This window comes from Mastigoproctus giganteus, chromosome 2, assembly GCF_048544385.1.
Source record: "Mastigoproctus giganteus isolate SK-2022 chromosome 2, ASM4854438v1, whole genome shotgun sequence".
Classification (NCBI taxonomy): Eukaryota; Metazoa; Arthropoda; class Arachnida; order Uropygi; family Thelyphonidae; genus Mastigoproctus; species Mastigoproctus giganteus.
The window spans coordinates 146,305,705-146,325,691 of NC_143576.1; the positions used below are offsets into that span (position 1 = coordinate 146,305,705).

Below are 19,987 nucleotides of genomic sequence, written 5' to 3' on the forward strand. Positions count from 1 at the left end.
CTAAATTGCTAAGCTTTTCGAGCATATTTTGAACAATTTTCTCATAATCCTGTGATTTATGATTTCCTAGAAAGTTTCCCATTACACTTTTAAAAGCAATCCAGGCTTCCCTTTCAATGTCAATCATAGTAGTTTCAAACTGACCGTCTAAAACCAATTTTCTAATTTGGGGACCAATGAAGAAGATACCTTCCTTAAGTTTTGCATCAGATAAACCGGGAAATTTTCTGCAAAGGTACTTAAAGCAGTTGCCATCCTTATTCAATGCTTTAACAAATTGCTTCATTATGCCTAACTTGATATGTAGTGGAGGTAAAAATATTTTATCTGGCTTCACCAAACTTTTGTGCACAATATTTTTTGACCCCGGTGTAAGATTGTGCCTCCAAGGCCATTGCTTCTTTGTCCAATGCAGCGCTTTAGCTCTGCTATCCCATTCACAAATAAAGCATGGAATTTTAGTGTACCCACTCTGTTGCCCTCACAACATACATAACACTTTTAAGTCTCCATATAATTGCCATTTGTGATCTTGATATTTAATTTTCTCCAGAAGCAACTTTAGATTGTCATAAGTTTTTTTTTAAGTAGACTGAATGAGCAACTGGCACAAATGTGTACTTATCTCCATTATACAAGCGAACACCTTTTAAACTAGTCTTAGAAGAGTCTATAAATAGTTTCCATTCACTAGGAACATATGATGGAGCTCCTAAGGCACTTTTTAAACCAGCGATATCACTGCAATATACGAGAGGACCTTCTTGTGAAAAATACTGTATAAACTCTCTTTCATGATTTCTATACCAGGAAAATGATGTACCTGAAGAAGTAAGTTCTTCGTTTGAAGTCTGGATCCCAGAATTTAAGCAGCATACTTTGGAAGACCTAAGTCCCTTACTAAATCATTCAGTTCGACTTGCATGAATTGTTGTGGTGTTAAAATATTTTCTGATTGATAACATTCCTCTTCAATAACCTCTTTAGCTTTTGCTTCAGTGGAAAGATGTGGAATCAAAAGTTTCTGGTGGAGGTTTTACAGGCAGATTAGGTCCATGCGAAATCAGTCTTATGGCTGACGGTAGATCTAAATATTTTATGTCCTTTTTATTTTTTGAATTGTAACCTTTAACGTCACACACACAAAAGTAACATTCGACATGGCTTACTGGCTCGCGCCACATCATAGGAATAGCAAATGGCAAGCACACCTTTTTTCTTGACTCTATTTTCTAAGATGTTTGACACGTGTATGGCATACTTTATGCAGTGCACATGATTTATCCTGATCGCTTAGTTTTATGTCAAAGTATGCATTTTACAATTTTTTTACAAAATCTATAATATTTCGCCTCTGCTTTACAGGAACAAAACAACCACATATGTAAAAAAAATATGTCGGGACTGTTTATACACTTTTGGTTGTCATACTAAAAGAAAACTAACACAAAATGAGAGCTCACAACGGTTTTCACAGGAGTACTGTGACCACATAAGGGATGTGCCACTTATATAGGCTCTGTGGTTGAGTGAACTGTACAAACAAGTGAGTGCATGCTCGGACAAGTTTAACTCGTAACTACACACAGGAGTCTCCCAGACTCCACTCAGAAAATAAAATTCTGGGAATCACAGATGGGCCGGAAGAGCGGGGTGGGGCCTTCTACCTTCCTGGGTCAAGGTCGGCTACCTTGCAGTGTGTGTTGTTACGGGTTAACATGCACAATCTGTTGTATTTGAGGCAAATATTTGATACTGATTACGAATATAGGGGTATAAAACTTGTAAACCAGTGCAGAAACTGTAGTTATGTACACATTTGTGTATAATACCTAGGTAATATTTTGTTAATGAATTGTGAAAAATCTTTACGTGATAGAAACAAACGGACTTCGGTTTAGTAATTAGTAAACATGCATAAATAACTGCCGCATACTTTTACTCAAACCCCAGATACACTGTAAAACAGTGTAATCTATTGGAAATGAGAAATTCAACAAAAAAAAAAAAAATACTGTTTAAGGTCCATATCCTACATTCATTTAATATATTTCCACCTGTACAATTACCATAAACTATTTCCAGTGTTCTCTATAACTTTTGACTATATATATATATACAGTGCTTTTTTTATAAAAAAAATAGGTGCCAGTACTCATTCTTTGCTATCAGGAAAAATTGAAAATTAAAAGGATATTCAAAGTACTCTAGAAATTTTTTTTTCCTGCTATTGTTTCTTTAGTAATGTTTTTGGAATAAAAACAAATTTAGTATATTAACACAGTTTATTAAGCATAAATTTATTATTTAAGTATTATTATTATTATTACTAACCATATAGTGCAAGGAAACCTGAGGCTTATGCTGCACCAGCTAAAAAAAAAATTTCCAAGTTACCCAGAGAGAGAGAGAGAGAGAAGTAGAAGGGAATCACCAAGAAGAGCAGAATGATGATATCCAGCTCAGCACACTGGGTGTGCCAAGCCCATGGTAACTGAAAAAAAGTTTATAGTACCTCGACTTGGCCTAAAACTGAGGAACTAACAAAAACGTCTGTTTGAGTCTTTCCAGTTGCTGTGAATGAGAGGCGTGGGAGAAGCAACCCCGACTTCTTCCTGGAGAAGCGATTCAAGTCTTGGGGAAAAAGTGACTGGCAGGTGAGGGCTATGCAAGACTCTGCACAGGTGTCTCCCCACCACTGCCGCCTTAATACTGGATCTCTGAGTACCTCCTTGTCGGGACAACTCTAGCTTTGAAAATTGTTAAAAAAATACTTCTCGTCGCAAAATTTATAAATGACCTTTATAGAATTATTAACTAATTATTTAGCAACCTTTTTGTCACCAAAAGGAGAGTTACTTAGTACAAAGAATCGAAGTGCAATAAAAAATTGTTTTTTTAATTTTAACACGAAAAGTAAATGATAGATTTCAATTGGAATAGTTTTCCCTTCATAAGCATTGAATAACGTATAGTTAATGTGATTTTTAAATTTTTAGCTCCATTAACGACAGAAATAGAGGGGGGACACAAAAATTACTCACACAAATCGCGCCGCCATTTTTAATATTAAAAATATTTTAAACCTACTCGTTGAGCTCTTTCCAGTGGTGTATAATAAGCTATAGGTTGTTGACATTTTTGTCCCCCCACATGTTACCCCCTCATCTCTCAGACAAATTTTTGTCAACAACGAACAATATGGCATTATGTTGGCCCACATAATGTTCAAACCCATGCAAAATTTCAAGTCAATAAGTTGAGTGGTTCCAGAGATACAATGCTGTGACTGACAAACAGACAACTGAGTGACATTATAAGGGTCCTTTGGCGCCGCCGTAGCCAGGTGGGAAGGAGCAGCAGTGCGTAGCACACGCTTCTTGATTAGACCGGGGTTCGAGCCTGTCACCACCAAATACGGAGGATGCGGAAAGGTCAGGGAATGACCACCGCATATCCCGGAGCAATATGGCCTTAGTTGCTAATGCTCCGAAAAACTAAATAACAAACAAACATAAGGGTCCTTCATTGGACTACGGACCCTAAAAATAAGTAAAAATAAATAACAAGAAAAAGTAATTTCATAATAAAGTTTTTGTAGAATATTCCAAATTTTTATTAAGTTTTCATCCGACACCCTATGCCGACTTCTTTTCTTACTGTTTGTGTCTGTTGATGAATGAATTTCCGAAGCAGCCACCAATTGACATATTTTCTGGATCGAAGCGGGTCAGTGGTGGGCCTACAATTTTAAGAAACAGTAATGAAGAAACTGTTTTTGTCATCAACGAAGCTCTGGTTGGGCTGATGATCAGATTCATTTGTGAAAATCCTCGTTCACATTCACTCGATGAAATTGGTATCGTACTCAGAGCGTCCATCAAATGCTTCAATTCTTCCACAACCTTTTCAATTAGGTATTCCTGAAATCCACGAATTGTATCTCTTTCATTTAACTGTAATTTTCTAACTTTATTTTGACCAAATGCAACAATTCATGTTTAGAAGGATTAATACCTTTGTTGTCCTAATTTTCCTTCTCTCGTCATCAGTATTGTCACTAGTTCTTAAATTTGATCTTTTTTTTTTTTTTTTTTTTTGAAACTGGCCAAAATGTCAGTGTCATTCGGATATTCAGGAACTGTGACCATGTAAACAGAGATAGGGAAGAAAGTCGGGGTAAAAGAAAATCAATCTCTCCTAATTCTCGAACGAGGCTCTTACAGTTGATTCACAGCAGTGTCCAACCTACGGCGCTCCCGGAAAGTGAACTAAAACAGCATTTTAACTTTTGTTAATTTTCAAAAAATTCTCATTAAATGTTTTGTTCAGTAAATGTAATTGTATATTGTACTTAATAAAATTTTCGAATATTTTCAATTTTACTTTTACAAGCAACAAGATATGGAAAATGTAACACACAAAGAAATCTAACTTTGAATTTTTTTTGAATATGGCCCTGTACTAGAAAAGTTTGGACACCACCGCAGTAGAAGGTGAACCAGAGCCCATTGGGAATACCCCTTGATCTGCTCACTGTTGACCAGCACGACTTCCACGTATGTGAGACAGGTGGTCGGATAGGTTTTACCAGGTACCACTAAGTTGTAGAATGGTAATCCCTTTCCCTCTCTTAATTTGTGCACCAGCACTAATTGCCTGAAGGCCAGAAATGCTAACATTGCATACTGAGTTAATTCTCTCCTAATCTGTTTGCTATATGAAAATTTTCTTTGCTCAACGGAAACTATTTTAAATGTAACTTCCAAGGGGAATTCAAAATAATTCACTATAAAAGGACTTCGTTAAACAGAGGTCCGACTGAGTAATTTAGAATTATAAAAATGGTTATACAGTTTTATATAGAAAATATCTTAACAATAGGCAGTGAAAAATGCAAATTTAGGTAAATAATCTTAAATTTATATGAATAGTAGGTAAATATGTGAATAAAGTTTACGGAATATTACAAATTTCGAAGTGCACTGCTTCCAAATGTCACACGTCACTGTTAATAATGGTGCCAGTATGCCATACCATTGTGTACCATCCCAAAAAAAGCACTGTGTATATATATATATTCATTGAAAGTATACTGAAATAGGACTGCCTGCTCACTTAATATTAAGTCTGGTCTCCACAGGCTTCAGAATAACTTGCACCTATCATGGTATGCATGTTATATCTATATCGCATCTCATAATTGGCTCACAAGAGTGGTGGATTCTCACAGAGGGAAATACATATTGCAGTGCTTAGTATAGTCAGCAACACCAAAACAAAAGTTTACATCTGCATGGAAATGGAAGTTATTTATTCTATAGGAATACCATCTAACTTCCAATTTCTAACAAGTCTAATTGACTTATTGGAAATTGGAACGGCACAAGTCAGAATATACAGCACAGAAGAATGGAATAATTCTAGTATTACCGTTATCATTTTGCAGTACTTTAGAAAATCTCTTGATAAAGCCTATTAAACAATAGACACTTTAGAGGTTATGGAATCTGCATCCAGAGTTACCGAAAGGTTTGAGGCGATCTAACGAGGAGGAGGAGACCTTCCTCCCCCACATCTAAGCTAGGCTTGTGTGGAATCGACTGCAGTTCCAGATGTGTTTACTTTTCTCCTTTTCATGATGTAACCTGTAAGTAGGGAGCCAATTGTATGATTTCTGAATGAATGAAGTTGCCAATATAGGACTAAGTCAACCAGCATGTGTCATTTATAGGCTAAAAATTTTTTGCTGCGGTAGGACAAAGGTTATTAAGTTAATCCAGCTGGACATGGACTGATTTTATTATCGCACTGAGTATTAACAGATTTAGATGATGATGGTGATGGAATCTATGTGCAGCTTAAAAGAGCATCACAAGCAGTACAGAACTCCTAGATCCTCAGTTTCCGATACTCAGTAACAAGTTGATCACAGAACTTGGTATACTGCCCAGTCAGAGTAAGATTACTGCCTTGCATATATATTGTATTAGAAGAATAACTAAACTTAGTCATATCACTAAACCTTAACATTGTTAGTGTTTTGGTTTCTTCAAATAAAATTGGCTTGTGTTCATTTGAGAGGTATGCTGAAGATGTTTTTAGACTAAACTTGATGATGGTTATCCCACTGAGGAAAAAAACTGTTGATTCAGGCAACGTTTTAATTTAGAAATCATAAAATCTAAATGGTAATGCTTAGTCCAATTTTAACATCAACTTACAAATTTTTAGCTAAAAAATGACAAACTGTCTGACAAACCTAAACCTAAAAATAGGCAAAATATATCTCAGTGATATATTTTACTGAAACAACCTGTATATATGTTTTTCAAGGTCATTTCAAATAGCACATCAAAGAACTTTACAAATCCAGGGGCTCGCATCTGGTGTATGGGCTTGGCACACCATTCCTGAGCTGGATATCATCATTCTTCTTTTTCTTGGTGATTCCCTTCTACTTTTGACACTCTCTCTCTCTCTTTCTCTCTCAGAGTAACTCGGGAATTTTTTTTTGGCTGGTGTAGCATAAGCCTCAGGCTTCTTTGCACCATATAGCTATTAAAAAAAATAATAATAATCTTCCAAGTGCTGCCATCTCCCATCAGTGTTTCTGAGTAATTGTAGACATGAAAATAGATTTTAAAATTGGAGGAGATCATACCTGTCAGCCATTGTTGTCTTATTTCAGCTTAAAAAATTGAAATGCTCTAATTTGAATCCAGAAGTTGATGAAATTGAATCATTGAATTCTTTTTATATTTTTTTGGGATTTTTTTATAATTTGATTTTATTTTTGAAATAATTTCCCTTGACAACAAAGTCAAAATAAGAACAGATTAATATTTATGTACAACATTTTCATTTTTATGAAGAAAATTATTAAGAAAATTACTTTTCATGAAGAAAATTACTCCACAGAGCCCATTGCTATATAAAAATGCACTACTACAGGTCCAGACATATTCAAGAAACTTACTCCATTAAAAGTTAAGTTAAATACATACAAAAAAAGTAACGCATAAGAATTTATATGCAAGCAATATATTTATCATACTTTAAGATCTATTCTTATACTCTTACTCTTCACTAGGTTTATCCAGCATCAGGAAATACACATAAAAGTACAATGTTTTAGATGATGATTTAATTGATAAAATTGTATTGCCTTCAAAACCATGTCATCAGGGTTTTTTTTTATAATATGTATAAATTTTGAGGATTCTGAATTTTATAGCTGTGTTTTGAGAAGAATGTTTGAATCTAATTTTAAGTGTTTTGGAAATTGCTAAATAACTTAACTGTACAGTCTGTTATTGACTGGATAGTTAAATTTTAACTATGATGGAAAAAAAAAATAATACTGTTACTTTGAAGTGTGCATACTTAGTATTTAGCTTTGGACTCTTTTTTTTTTTTTTCATCCTTCTTTTCTCTGTTTCATGTTCTTGGATTGGATTTGGTAGTTGTTGGCGCATTGGCTTCTGTGGCCATAATGCACCTCCCAAGGTTTTTGCAGTACTTTGATCCAAGCCCGAGGCGGGATTCGAACCCGCGACCTTTGGGTTGCCAGGCAGGCACTTTATCCACCCGGCTAGCCCGGTCTGCATTTCATGTTCTCTTTTGTATTCATTCTGCATTCATTATAAAATTAAAACCTGTATTCATTATACTTATTTCCCTTCCTTTAGGTAAGCAGTTTTTAGTTGTGGTCAGTGCACACTGGTTGGTAAAATTGTGCACCCAGTGAATGTACTGTGGTGGTACCTGTATTCAACTACTGCATTGCAGATGTAGCAAAATTAACTTACTTTGAACATTTCCCTTTTTTTTTTTTTTTTTTTGAAAAGAAAGTGTATTTCTTTTAATGAGCAAATTTTTTGTTGATCATATTGTAAGTCCAGGATGAAATTCTACTAGATATAACTCCATAAATAAATAGGGTGAAAGCATTCAGTATATTTTATATTGTTGAATGAAGGAAGGAATGCTAGGGAATTTTTTTTTTTTTGGTAGGAATATTATGACATTAGTTTCAGTCTGTTATTATTCCACTATCTTCAAAAAGGCCTCTAAGGTTGGGAGAGTAATACATATCCAGAATTTAAAACAAATACACCAACCGTTTTAACTATAATGGTTTAATACTGAAAATTATAAATTGTACCAAACGATACTACACTGTAAAATAATATATGCAAAAAAACTGATTTACAAAATAAAATATGCGATGAAACTTTAATATACAATAAAATATAAATAAAATATTTAAAATACAATAAAATTAAAAGCGATAAAACATTGACTGAAGCTTTCAGAGGCTTCCGCCTCCTTTCTCAACAACCTTTTTTTAAACTGTACGGCCATAAACACTGACAACATCTTCAAAAAGGCCTCTAAGGTTGGGAGAGTAATACATATCCAGAATTTAAAACAAATACACCAACTGTTTAACTATAATGGTTTAATACTGAAAATTATAAAATGTACCAAACGATACTACACTGTAAAATAATATATGCAAAAAACTGATTTACAAAATAAAATATGCGATGAAACTTTAATATGCAATAAAATATTATTCCACTGTTTATTAAGATCTCAAGAAAATTTATCTACTCATTGAACATTTCTTTAAGATTGATCTCATCCCATTGTATATAATTATTCAATAGATGTCCAACTGGAATGTGGTTTATCATGTTAAGTAACCTTTGCCAAAGATTATGAGAAATCTTTGGCAAAGGATGCAAAGAAAAACAGCAAAGATTTCTTTGCTTATGTAAACTCTAGAAGGAAGGGGATGAATCAGATTGGTCCACTTGATATTGATGGGTCAACTGTTGATGATCCTGCTCAGGTAGCTAACAAACTAAATGAATATTTTGCATCGACATTCACACATGAGGAGTTATTCAGCGAGGGGAATGCCAGAGGTGTATTCAACTCTAGCAGTAAGCTACAGAATCTTGAAATAACTGGGAGTAAAGTGGAGGAGAAACTGTTGAAGATAAACACAAGAAAGGCACCCGGGGTGGATGGGATCTATCCAGTTATATTAAAGGAGGCAGCAAAGGAAGTAACCAAACCCTTAGCCATAATTATGAGAGCTTCCTTGGACTCAGGGGAGGTACCCATAGAATGGAGATGTGCAAGTGTGACCCCAATTCACAAAGGAGGATCAAAGGCTGACACAAGTAATTATAGACCTGTGAGTTTAACTTCTGTTCCAGGAAAATTAATGGAGGCACTGGTTAAAGAAGCACTGCAGGATCATCTAGACAAGACTTCAGTTATAGCTCGGACACAGTATGGTTTTGTTAAGGGGAAGTCTTGCCTGACCAATTTGACTGGATACTATGATGCAGTCACAAAAGAGCTGGATGCAGGGAATAACTTTGATATTATATACTTGGATCTTAGAAAGGCTTTTGATACTGTTGCACATGGAAGACTGCTGCACAAATTTGAGCAATGTGGCATTGGAGGCAAATTGCTGCTATGGATAAAGGGGTGGTTGAGGGGGAGAAGACAGAGTGGTAATCAATGGACACTGCTCATCGTGGACTAATGTTATTAGTGGAGTCCCTCAGGGTTCAGTGTTGGGTCCATTATTGTTTTCTGTATTTATAAATAATATTGATGATGGTATATCAAGCTTAATGTCCAAGTTTGCAGACGATACAAAGGTTGGCAGGTAGTTAAGGACACTACTGATGCTATGCTGCTGCAACAGGATCTGGAAAGGTTGAGCAGATGGGCTGAGAGGTGGCAAATGAAGTTTAACATTGACAAATGTAAAGTACTACACATAAAGTACTACAAACAGCAACCCCAGAGCAACGTATCAACTCTGTGGTTCTACACTGACAGTGGTAGAGAATGAAAAGGACCTGGGGGTAATTGTGCAGGCAGATATGAAGTTCTCTGAGCAGTGCAGACGGGCTTCAAGAGTAGCTCATGGTGTATTGTCAATGATATACAGGAATTTTTCTAGCAGGGATAAGGAGGTGATAATTCTGTTGTATAAGGCAATGGTCAGGCCACACCTTGAGTACTATATACAGGTCTGGAGGCCTCATTTCAAGAAGGATGTAGAGCTGCTGGAACGAGTACAGAGAAGGGGAACAAAGGGTTGCTCTTACAAAGAAAGGCTAAAGTTTTGCAAATTACAGTGTCTGGAGACTAGGCACCGGCGAGGTGATCTGATAGAGGTGTATAAAGCCTTGAATGGTTTGAGCATGCTCAATGCTGATGGGATACTTCCTCTTGCTCAGAATAATCACCTGAGAGGGCATAAATTCAAATTGAGGAAAGACAGATGTAGGATAGATGTGCAGAAATTTGCCTTTAGCCAGCAGGTAGTTGGTTGGTGGAACAGACTTCCATCCCTTGTTGTGGAGGTTGATAGCCTAAATAAATTTAAGGCTCAGCTGGACAGGTATATCGAACGAATGGAGGGGTGAAGTGGAAGGTTTTTTTTTTTTTTTTGGCTGATGCTGCATAAGCTTGCTTTCTTGCATCATATGCCTCTACTAATGCTAATACTAAAAGTACAACAGAGATAATTCACTTTTTTTTTGTTAATGTGGAATTTTTTGGAGTTGAACTATTATTATTATTAATATCCATATGATGCAAGGAAGCCTGAGGCTTATGCTTGCACCAGAAAAAAAAAGTTCCCAAGTAACGCTGAGAGAGAGAGAGTGAGAGAGAGAGAGAGAGAGAGAGAGAGAGAGAGAGAGAGAGTGAAAAGTAGAAGGGAATCACCAAGAAAGAGTAGAATGATGATATCCAGCTGAGGACCCTGGGTGTGCCAAGCCCATACTCACCAGATGTGAGCCCCTGGGGTTAAATGCAAATGTTCTGGTAAAAATGAAAATAGTATTTGATGAGACCATGAATCTCATCAAATTTGTAAAACTATAAGTTAATTCAGCATCATTCAGAAATGTTTTAAGTGTTTCTCCAGTTTTGTTCTTTTTTTCTATTGGAAATGTTAGGTATATTCTTCAATAAGAATTTAATTTTAGTATGGCATTCATTTTCTTCAGAGCTTTAAAGCTGATTGTTTCAGTTTGCACCTCTGTGATACATTGCTAAACATGATATAACATTTGCATTTCCAGGATAAAAAAAAATTAATTAGCCAATTACTTTTGCACTCTATGTGCTTTATTGACTTTATACATTGTAACTGTTAGATGTATATTTTTGCATTTCCTTTGTTTGCCGGCCACTTGAAATACTTACTGTAAATTTTCATATTTTCCCACTTTACAATGAGGAATTCCAGGAATATGAAGTCGTATAATATACTTTGGGAAAAGCCTAAATGTATTTGAGTATTCAAAATGAATGCTGCCTGACTTTGCAAGTAGAAATGAAGTTAGGACCTTTATTTTTGTTTTATCATTTTTTTATTTCTTTTTTTGTTTACTTTGTTTGTAAGAGAGAACAGGTACTGGAAGGTGAACTATAAATAATGATAAAGAGTGAGACAGATCTCTGTCTTTGCTGTTTTTGAATATGAGGTCATAAGTCATTTTGCTTTATTTAACCTGGCAGTTGTAGCCCTGACAAGTGCCTCTCCAAAATGACATTCTGAGTTAATGGCCAGTCAGTGATTAAAAGTCTGAAATATTTTTACTTTCCTGAATATAGCCAAATTTTTATTGCAGTAGCTCCTGAATTATTAGCTGAATTACTATTTTTTTTTTTTTTTTTAAAACAAATTTTTTCAAACATTTTAAAAATATTTATTTTAAATATTTTGATTAAAAAATAAAAAGTTAAATACAAAAATTGTGGCAATTCATCAAGAAAATATGAAATATTGGTAATGTTAAAGCTTAAAAAAAGTTTTCTAGAAAAAGAAATACTGGCACCTGTCAGGTGCTAGACTACTGTTTGCCATTAGTGGGGTGCTGCCACCACCAGATTAAAGGATGCTTTATCTTCACAAAGTTGAAAATTTGATAACATGATCATGCAATTCCTTTGTCAGTTTGCCTCATTGCAGGAGAGAAAAGTTGTACATCCTTGCCAAAGAACAGTTGACTCAGTCCCACTTAATCTCAGTTGGAGATGGGGTTCCCCCTCAAGTTTTTTTTCCCATAATCCTACAAAAAGATAAACCTTGAGGCAAATCTACAGACAAATTAATACCACATGGTTTCAGTTACCTTCATAATATTGACAGTTAATGTCAGGAGTATCATCAATAAAATGAGTGAATTTGAGCTGATTAGGAAATCTAATGTTGTATGCTAGGGCAAATGTAAACATGGTGTCAACCAAAAATAGGGGATGACGAGTTGTACTATGGTATGTATAATGTATTTAGGAAGGATGGACAAGATAGATGTGGTGTTAGGGTTGATGGGTCATGCTTCTTATCAAAAGCAGCTTGAGTGCAACTGAAGCTTTCCCAGATTCAGAACTTTGTGTGCCAGCATAGAATCTGTGTGGTGTGAAGTAGATGGATGCAAAGGGAAAAATAAAAGTAGGAATGTACTGCTGACTAGAAGATTGTGAAATGTGTGACAAGAGCCTCTACATGTAGATGGAATGGGCAAGCAAGTGTGAATGTCTTATGGGTGATTTTAGTTTGTGATTGGCATGTTAGAAAAAAAAAAAAAAAAAAGAGGGTTAGGAATATTCTAGACCTGATCACTTCCCAAAAACCAGATGGCATTATAGGGTTCACAATGTGCAAACCATTAGCAGAAACTGATCATGCAGTCCTTGGTTAGAAGATGAAGAAACAGGTTGTAGTTGTTAAGTATGTAGTTTAATTTCAGAAAGGGGACTATGGCAGTTTGATGTTACATGGCCTCTACCTATTGGATAGATAGCAGAGGGAAGGGTTAATGCATTAGAATTATGGAATATCTTTAAAATAATAGTCACAGAATCCATGAATGCATATGTACCATTCAGAAGGATAGTGTGAGGAGGATGCCAAAATGGATGTTTACAGAGCTGGCCAATCTAATAGAGCAGAAAGAGATGGCATGGGATAATTACAGAGCAGTGAAAGCACTGAAGCCTATGACAGCTATAAGATGATCTTGGTGGTCTCTAATAGTACCACAGAAAAAGGTTGGTCAGCAAAGGCTGAGTATGAGACATCATTGCCTAAGGGAGCAAACAGTGGGGACAAGGAATTGTTCACATATGTGAATATAAAAGCAAAGAATGAATTAGATTGAACCCTTATGTAATGGGTGCAAAAAAGTCTTAGATAATCCAGCTAATGTTATTGAATTGAACAGGTACTTCACAGTGATCTTTTTACAAATAAAAGATCTATTGTAGTGAGGAGAGGCTGTGTAAATATTCAAGTTACAAATGACTTTATTTGAAAAACTTGAAGGTTAAAGGCAGATAAGGCTCTTAGTATTGATGGCATATATCCACTAATCTTGAAGAACATGATGAGAGAGAGTGTGTTATACCATTAACTGTGTGGTAGAGTATTCCAAAGCCATTTTTTTCTAATTTAAACAAAATCTATATGATTGACATACTGTCACTTTATGAATTCCTTAATTAATGTGTTTGTATTCAAGCCGTGTCATTAATCTCTTTGTTATTAAAGAAGCTTGACCACTAAATAAATAAATAAATAAAAAACATTTTCTTAAGCCTATTCTTTATATATATCAACCCCAGGGACTCACATCTGGTGAGTATGGGCTTGGCACATCCAGGGTCCTGAGCGGGATATCATCATTCTTCTCTTTCTTTCTTGGTGATTCCTTTCTGCTTCTGACTCTCTCTCTCTCTCTCTCTCTCTCTCTCTCTCGGGGTAATTCAGATTTTTTTTTTTTTTTTGTCTGGTGCAGCATAAGCCTCAGGCTTCCTTGCATCATATAGCTAATAAGAATAATAATTATTATTATCATGTTGAAAAGCAAAATCTTTAAATTGGCCTGCATCTGTAGTATCTAGTTGTTGAAGTGCACTAGCTTCTGTTTGATCATGGTGTCTCCTAGTAACAGTGCTTGCTTGCTTCAGGTGTTGTCCATGAGATTTGCCCGAGTCTGTCATATCATTGAAGAATGCAGATTTTTTTATTTTTATTTTTTTTTCAAGTTTTGCTTGCAAATGGTGAAAATAACACCCATATGCAGGCTTTTAACATGTTAAAAAAACACTTTTGAAGTGCAGCAGAGAGGGATGTATTTTGAAAAAAATTGTTTTTAATATAAATATTATTAGACTGAAATAATATTAGAATTAATTGAATTAATATTAGATTGAAAAATAAGGGTGGCATCAAAAAAAGTGAACAATTTTAAAATATTTCCTGCCATTTTAAGGTTATAAAAATATTTAAATGTCTAAATTTAAATATCTAAATGTCTTTATCTCCTTCACTACATTTTCTTAATGATACATATGCATTCAGGGATTCTCTGACTATTCTAATACACTAAATAGTATTAGAATTACATTAGAATTATGAATTCTAATGTCAGAGGGTTAAGGTTAATTGTGAGGACAACTGTATCACCAATACATAAAGGTAATTCTCAGAGCAAAGTGAGTATCTAGAGGTCAGTCATAATCTGATTTCAGTAATAGGGAAAATTCTAGAAGCAATGATGAAGAGTGCAGTATTGGGACATTTAGAAATGGAATTCTGAAGGCTACACAACACAGTTTTGTTAAGGGAAAATCAAATTCAACTAACTTAGTTATTTTGATAGTTATTCATGAGTTCAAATTAGGAAATAATTTTAAAATTGTTTATTTGGGTTTTTGCAATGTATTTGACTCAGTCGTATATGAGAAGTTACTGTGACAAATGGGCCTGGAGTACTGGGGTCCATAGTTTAACAAATAGATATTTATTTAAAGTATACCCAGTATAAAATAAAATAAAATATTTCAGTAGCTTTCGGAACTCGTGTCCCTTCGTCAACTGACAAATTTGAATACATTACAAGCAAAGTGTGGCACGTTACTCATTCGTCATTGTTGTAGCACGGACGTGTGCTGCCTTGCGCCAGTGATCATCCATCAATAAAACGGTTGTCTCCAGGATTGGATGTATACGCATGCCTTTCTGGCGATTTAGTGCCTTAGGGTTGTTCATTATGTTTAGTGACTCTAGCCATAGGCGGTGGCGGAAGTGTCGCGCGTGGTCCATTATCTCAAAGTCGCGCTTGGGGTCACTAGGTCATCAGTGGATAGTGACGTCACTATCCACTGATGACATCTGTACCGCCCTCAACCTATGCCTCTCTAGCAGCATCTTCACCTTTGAAGACTCACTCTACAAACAAGTACATGGCACTGCTATGGGTGCCCCTGTCAGTTCCGTAGTAGCTAACATCGCCATGGAAGATCTGGAGAAGCAGATACACCAGAACCCACCTACACCTATTACAACGTGGTGTAGATATGTCGACGATATTTTTACCATAATACCGCGTGGTTCTGAAACCGTACTACTAGAATACCTCAACTCTCTATCCAATTTCATCAAGTTTACCGTAGAATCAGAGGTGGACGGTTCGCTCCCGTTTCTGGACGTGCTAGTGCATCGCGTAGGCCCACATCTAGAGACCTCAGTATACCGCAAACCCATGTGGTGCGGTCAATTCACCAACTACGGGTCCGGCCACGCTCCAAGCCATCTCAATAGCACTGCCCGCACCCTGTTCTCCAGGGCCTGGAGCCATTCCAGCACCGACACAATTAGACGTAACGAGATCTCCCGTGTGAAGGCGGACCTAACCAGATGCGGTTATCCATCCCATGTACTAAACAGATGCTTGTTACAGGCACAAGAACTTACTTCCAACCCAAGACCTCCGAAGCAAGTCGGCATATCATCCGCCTACATTCCGTACTATCCAGGAGTGTCAGGACGTATCTCGAAGATCCTGAGAAGTTACAACATCAAATGTGTACAATTACCAGGTAGGAACCTACGTTCACTTGTCTCCAGTGTGAAGACCCCTGTCACACCTGTCTTACGCAGCAATGTAGTGTACCGTATCACCTGTAGGGCCTGTAACAGTTGCTACGTAGGTGAGACATCGAGACGTCTCCAGGATCGCCTCACGGAACACGACAGAGCAATCCGGCTTGCCGAAACTGACCAGTCCGCGCTTGCAGAACATTTTTGGGCTACCAACCACGATCTTGACCCCAAGCGCGACTTTGAGATAGTGGACCACGCGCGACACTTTCGCCACCGCCTATGGCTAGAGTCACTAAACATAATGAACAACCCTAAGGCACTAAATCGCCAGAAAGGCATGCGTATACATCCAATCCTGGAGACAACCGTTTTATTGATGGATGATCACTGGCGCAAGGCAGCACACGTCCGTGCTACAACAATGACGAATGAGTAACGTGCCACACTTTGCTTGTAATGTATTCAAATTTGTCAGTTGACGAAGGGACACGAGTTCCGAAAGCTACTGAAATATTTTATTTTATTTTATACTGGGTATACTTTAAATAAATATCTATTTGTTAGAAGTTACTGTGTAAGCTGGAAAGTTTTGGAATCACGGGTAAAAATCATGGGCATAAAGTAGATTGGGTGCAGGGCAGGATGCAGAGAGTTGTGATTAATGGTTACTCTTTAGACTAGTATAATGTCAGGAGCGCGAGTGCAATAGCACACGCTATTTGAGTATACCGGGGTTCAAGCCTCTGACTGCTAAATACGGTCTATCTGCCAACCTGCACTGGACCAGTGTGGCAGATTATGGTCTATTTTCCTCAACATGAATTGTTGAGGAGGCTTCCATCCTGCAGTGGATTGATAATGGCTGCTTGCTTGCTTACTTATTTCAATTCAGTGAAATGCAAAGTCTTGCTATTTTTGGTATAGCAATCCAAAAATAACTTATACATTTGAAGGGGTTAAATTAAAAAAGTAGAGAAAGAAAGGGATTTGGGAGTTATGATATCAGACATGAAGTTCTCCAAACAGTGCAGATAGGTGACAAGGAAGGCCTATGGCATCCTGTCGATGTTTTGAACATTTGCTTGAGGAGATAGGGAGGCCATAATCTCACTGTATAAGGCAGTTGTAAGACTGTGTCCAGGTATGAAGACTATATCTAAAAAAGATGTTATGCTTCTTGATAGAGTCCAAATATGGGCAATCCACTTGTTGAGGTCTGCAAAAGGATGAAAAGACTGAATATATGGCCGACCGGGCTAGCCGAGTGGGTAAAGTACCTGCCCGGCAACCCAAAGGTCGCGGGTTCGATTCCCGCCTCGGGCTTGGATCAAAGTACTGTAAAAACCTTGGGAGGTGCAATATGGCCACAGAAGCCGATGCGCCAACAACTACCAAAATCAAAAAAAAATAAAAAAAAATCACTGAATATATGTGCTACAAGGCTTGGCAGTGTGCATTTTAGAAGGGATCTGATTGAGGCTTATAAGGCTATCAGAGGGGATAGTAAAATGAATGAAGGCAAAATTTTCACTGTTATTAACAATTCTACGAAATATTGGCCATAAATTCAGATTACTAGGAAAGAGATTTAGACTGGATTGTAGGAAATTTTCTTTTAGCCAGCTAGTTAATTACTAGAATAAGTTATCTGTGTGGATAGTTGAGGTGGACAACTTGGGAGTATTCATAAGTTGTCTGGATTTGCATGAGGAAGAAAAAAAAACAGTTATTTTTTATATTTTTCACTTTTATTTTGTTATTTATTTATTTTTTTCAGCCAGGGTATCAAAAGCCTGTGGCTTCCTTGTACTATATGGCTAATACTAATGTCTACTGGTGGCTTAAGAAAGCTTCCTCGTTCTTTTTATAAATATATGTGATTTAAGTTCCAGTCTTAATTATGTCCATATCCACTTGGTTTACCAAGCCCCTCTTTACTTTTATTGACAGAATCTCAATTGTCGTTTTGACCCACTCAGCTACTGCTCATCTCATTTGGTTGTTCTAATTATTTGATATATAATTTGTTTTGCTTCAAAGGTGGTAATTGTGCACATCAGAGACTTAGTAATTTGAAATTTCATCATTTCAATCTTCTCTGGCTTAAAATCTCTTCTATCCCATTCTGTCTAAGACATCTCTTGCCTCTATCATTCTCCCAACTCCACTAATCACTTAGAATTCTTTGACTTTCTTTCTTTGAAACAACTCCTCCAGTCCAACTTTCCTAACAGTCAGAACATGTGCCACAACTAGTCAGCATTTTTTTACTGTCCAGCTTCAAACTCACAGAACCAGCTTTTCTTCTTCCTCATTTATTCTTTCAACTTGTGTTTTCTGGAATAGTCTTTCTTCACATGTGTTTCCTGAAAATTACAGCCTACAGAAATTCAAATCTAAAGTCAAGTTTCTTTTTTCACCTTCTCAACCTTCAACCCATGCATGGTATACTAAAAGTTCTAATAGCTTTTATGTTTGAAGTTTTTATAATAATAATAAAAAAACTTCTTTCTGTATTTTTTTATATTATTAATTTTTATTTGGCAAATTCAGCATTTTTTTTTTTTTTTTTTTTTTGAGAATGTAAGAACTTGAGTGAGTTTTATGCATAATGCAGTAAGTATTGAGAGAATTTTGAAAGAAATGATGTCATAGTTGGAAGCAAAAATCTATCAATATTTTATGCACCCAGAACTTTTGCAGAAGTGCCATTCAATGTTGTCTTGCATTCACTAATTCTTAAAATGTCAGAAAAGCTGTTACCTCTGAAATTTAATTCTTACTGACTGTTGGCTAATACTGAACCTTTTAACCTTTTGGATCCCCACTCCCTGAATGTGCTTGTTGGAAAAATCAGCTACATCAAAAAACTAATTTTAGGGTATGCTTCAAGCCAAGAGGCTCAACAATGCATATATGATTAACTTTTCTTCAGAGCCAAGCTTAAATAAATTCTAATTAATAATGACTTTAATAAATTTGAAATATACATATGATTAAAAAATTGAGCATATCTAGGAAATGGGATCTCAGAAAGGTTTGCATTACCTAATAATTCTGTACTTAATTTATTAGCATATCATGTTTTTTCTAACCCATTCCTCTGTAAACAGTAAAAGTAATAATATAAAAATTTTTACATTAACTAATATACTTTCTTTTCGACTGTATGGTGACCATGGTCGGGTGCAAGGATACAGAAGTATGGATGTTTGAGTGACTAAAACGCAGTTTGTTAAAGCGTACATGATTAATAAATATGGCGACGTTCTTGCATTTACTCTGTCTTGTGAACTATTTTGACCTTATATGGTTGTCCTGTAGTATAAATAGAAAATTTATTTTTAACTTGCCTAATTTTGTGTTTGTGTTGGTTATGGCAGTTCCTTGGTGCTTCAATAATCTTTGTCATACATGCCAAACTGATATGCTTCTACATATTATTTTACCATGTGCATGTATATGCTTATTCATGGGCAAATTTGCATTTTGCAGGTTGAAAAACGTGGAATAGCTCCCACAGAAACCCAACATTCTTTACCTGAGATAAACTGGTTATAGTCTCTGATTGAAGAGACTTTTAAGAATTCGCTAGTCCAGGGATGGAAAAACAGTGACGTGTGCCATGTATCCACCCATCAATGTTTTATACTTAGAAAGAGTACTATTTGTTTGAAGATAGATTTGTTTTATGGTTTGTCAGCCTCACCTATAAGTGAAAATGGTAAATGTATTTGTCAGACAAATTATGCAACAAAGTTTTCATTTATAAAGTTTCAAGTAATCTTTTTATAATATCAGTAGACTGTTTACTAATTTTAGACAGTTTTTCTTTTTTCTTTGGCACACAAAAATTTTCTACTTTTAATTCAACTTATTTTTGGCAAGTAGGTTGGAAAAAGTTCACCATTGCTTTCCTAGTCTCTGACATAATTTAAACCCAGACCATTTCAAACAAGGAATGAGTGATGAAACCACTATATTCTCACTTAAGAATTGTGTGAAATTTGTTATACATAATTTAATTTTGTTATATATACTTTAATG

General features: G+C 35.9%; 1 protein-coding gene across 1 annotated transcript in view; it reads left to right on the plus strand.

Annotated features, from left to right (window-relative positions):
* The window catches only part of LOC150089643 (solute carrier family 75 member 1-like), a 170,217-nt gene extending 150,578 nt beyond the window's left edge, over positions 1 to 19,639 (plus strand). The window contains exon 13 of the mRNA XM_090368709.1: positions 19,436 to 19,639. Coding sequence (XP_090224835.1) covers positions 19,436 to 19,501 — 66 coding nt within the window. The 3' untranslated portion in view covers positions 19,502 to 19,639. The remainder of the gene's footprint in view (positions 1 to 19,435) is intronic.
* The last annotated feature ends 348 nt before the right edge of the window (positions 19,640 to 19,987 follow it).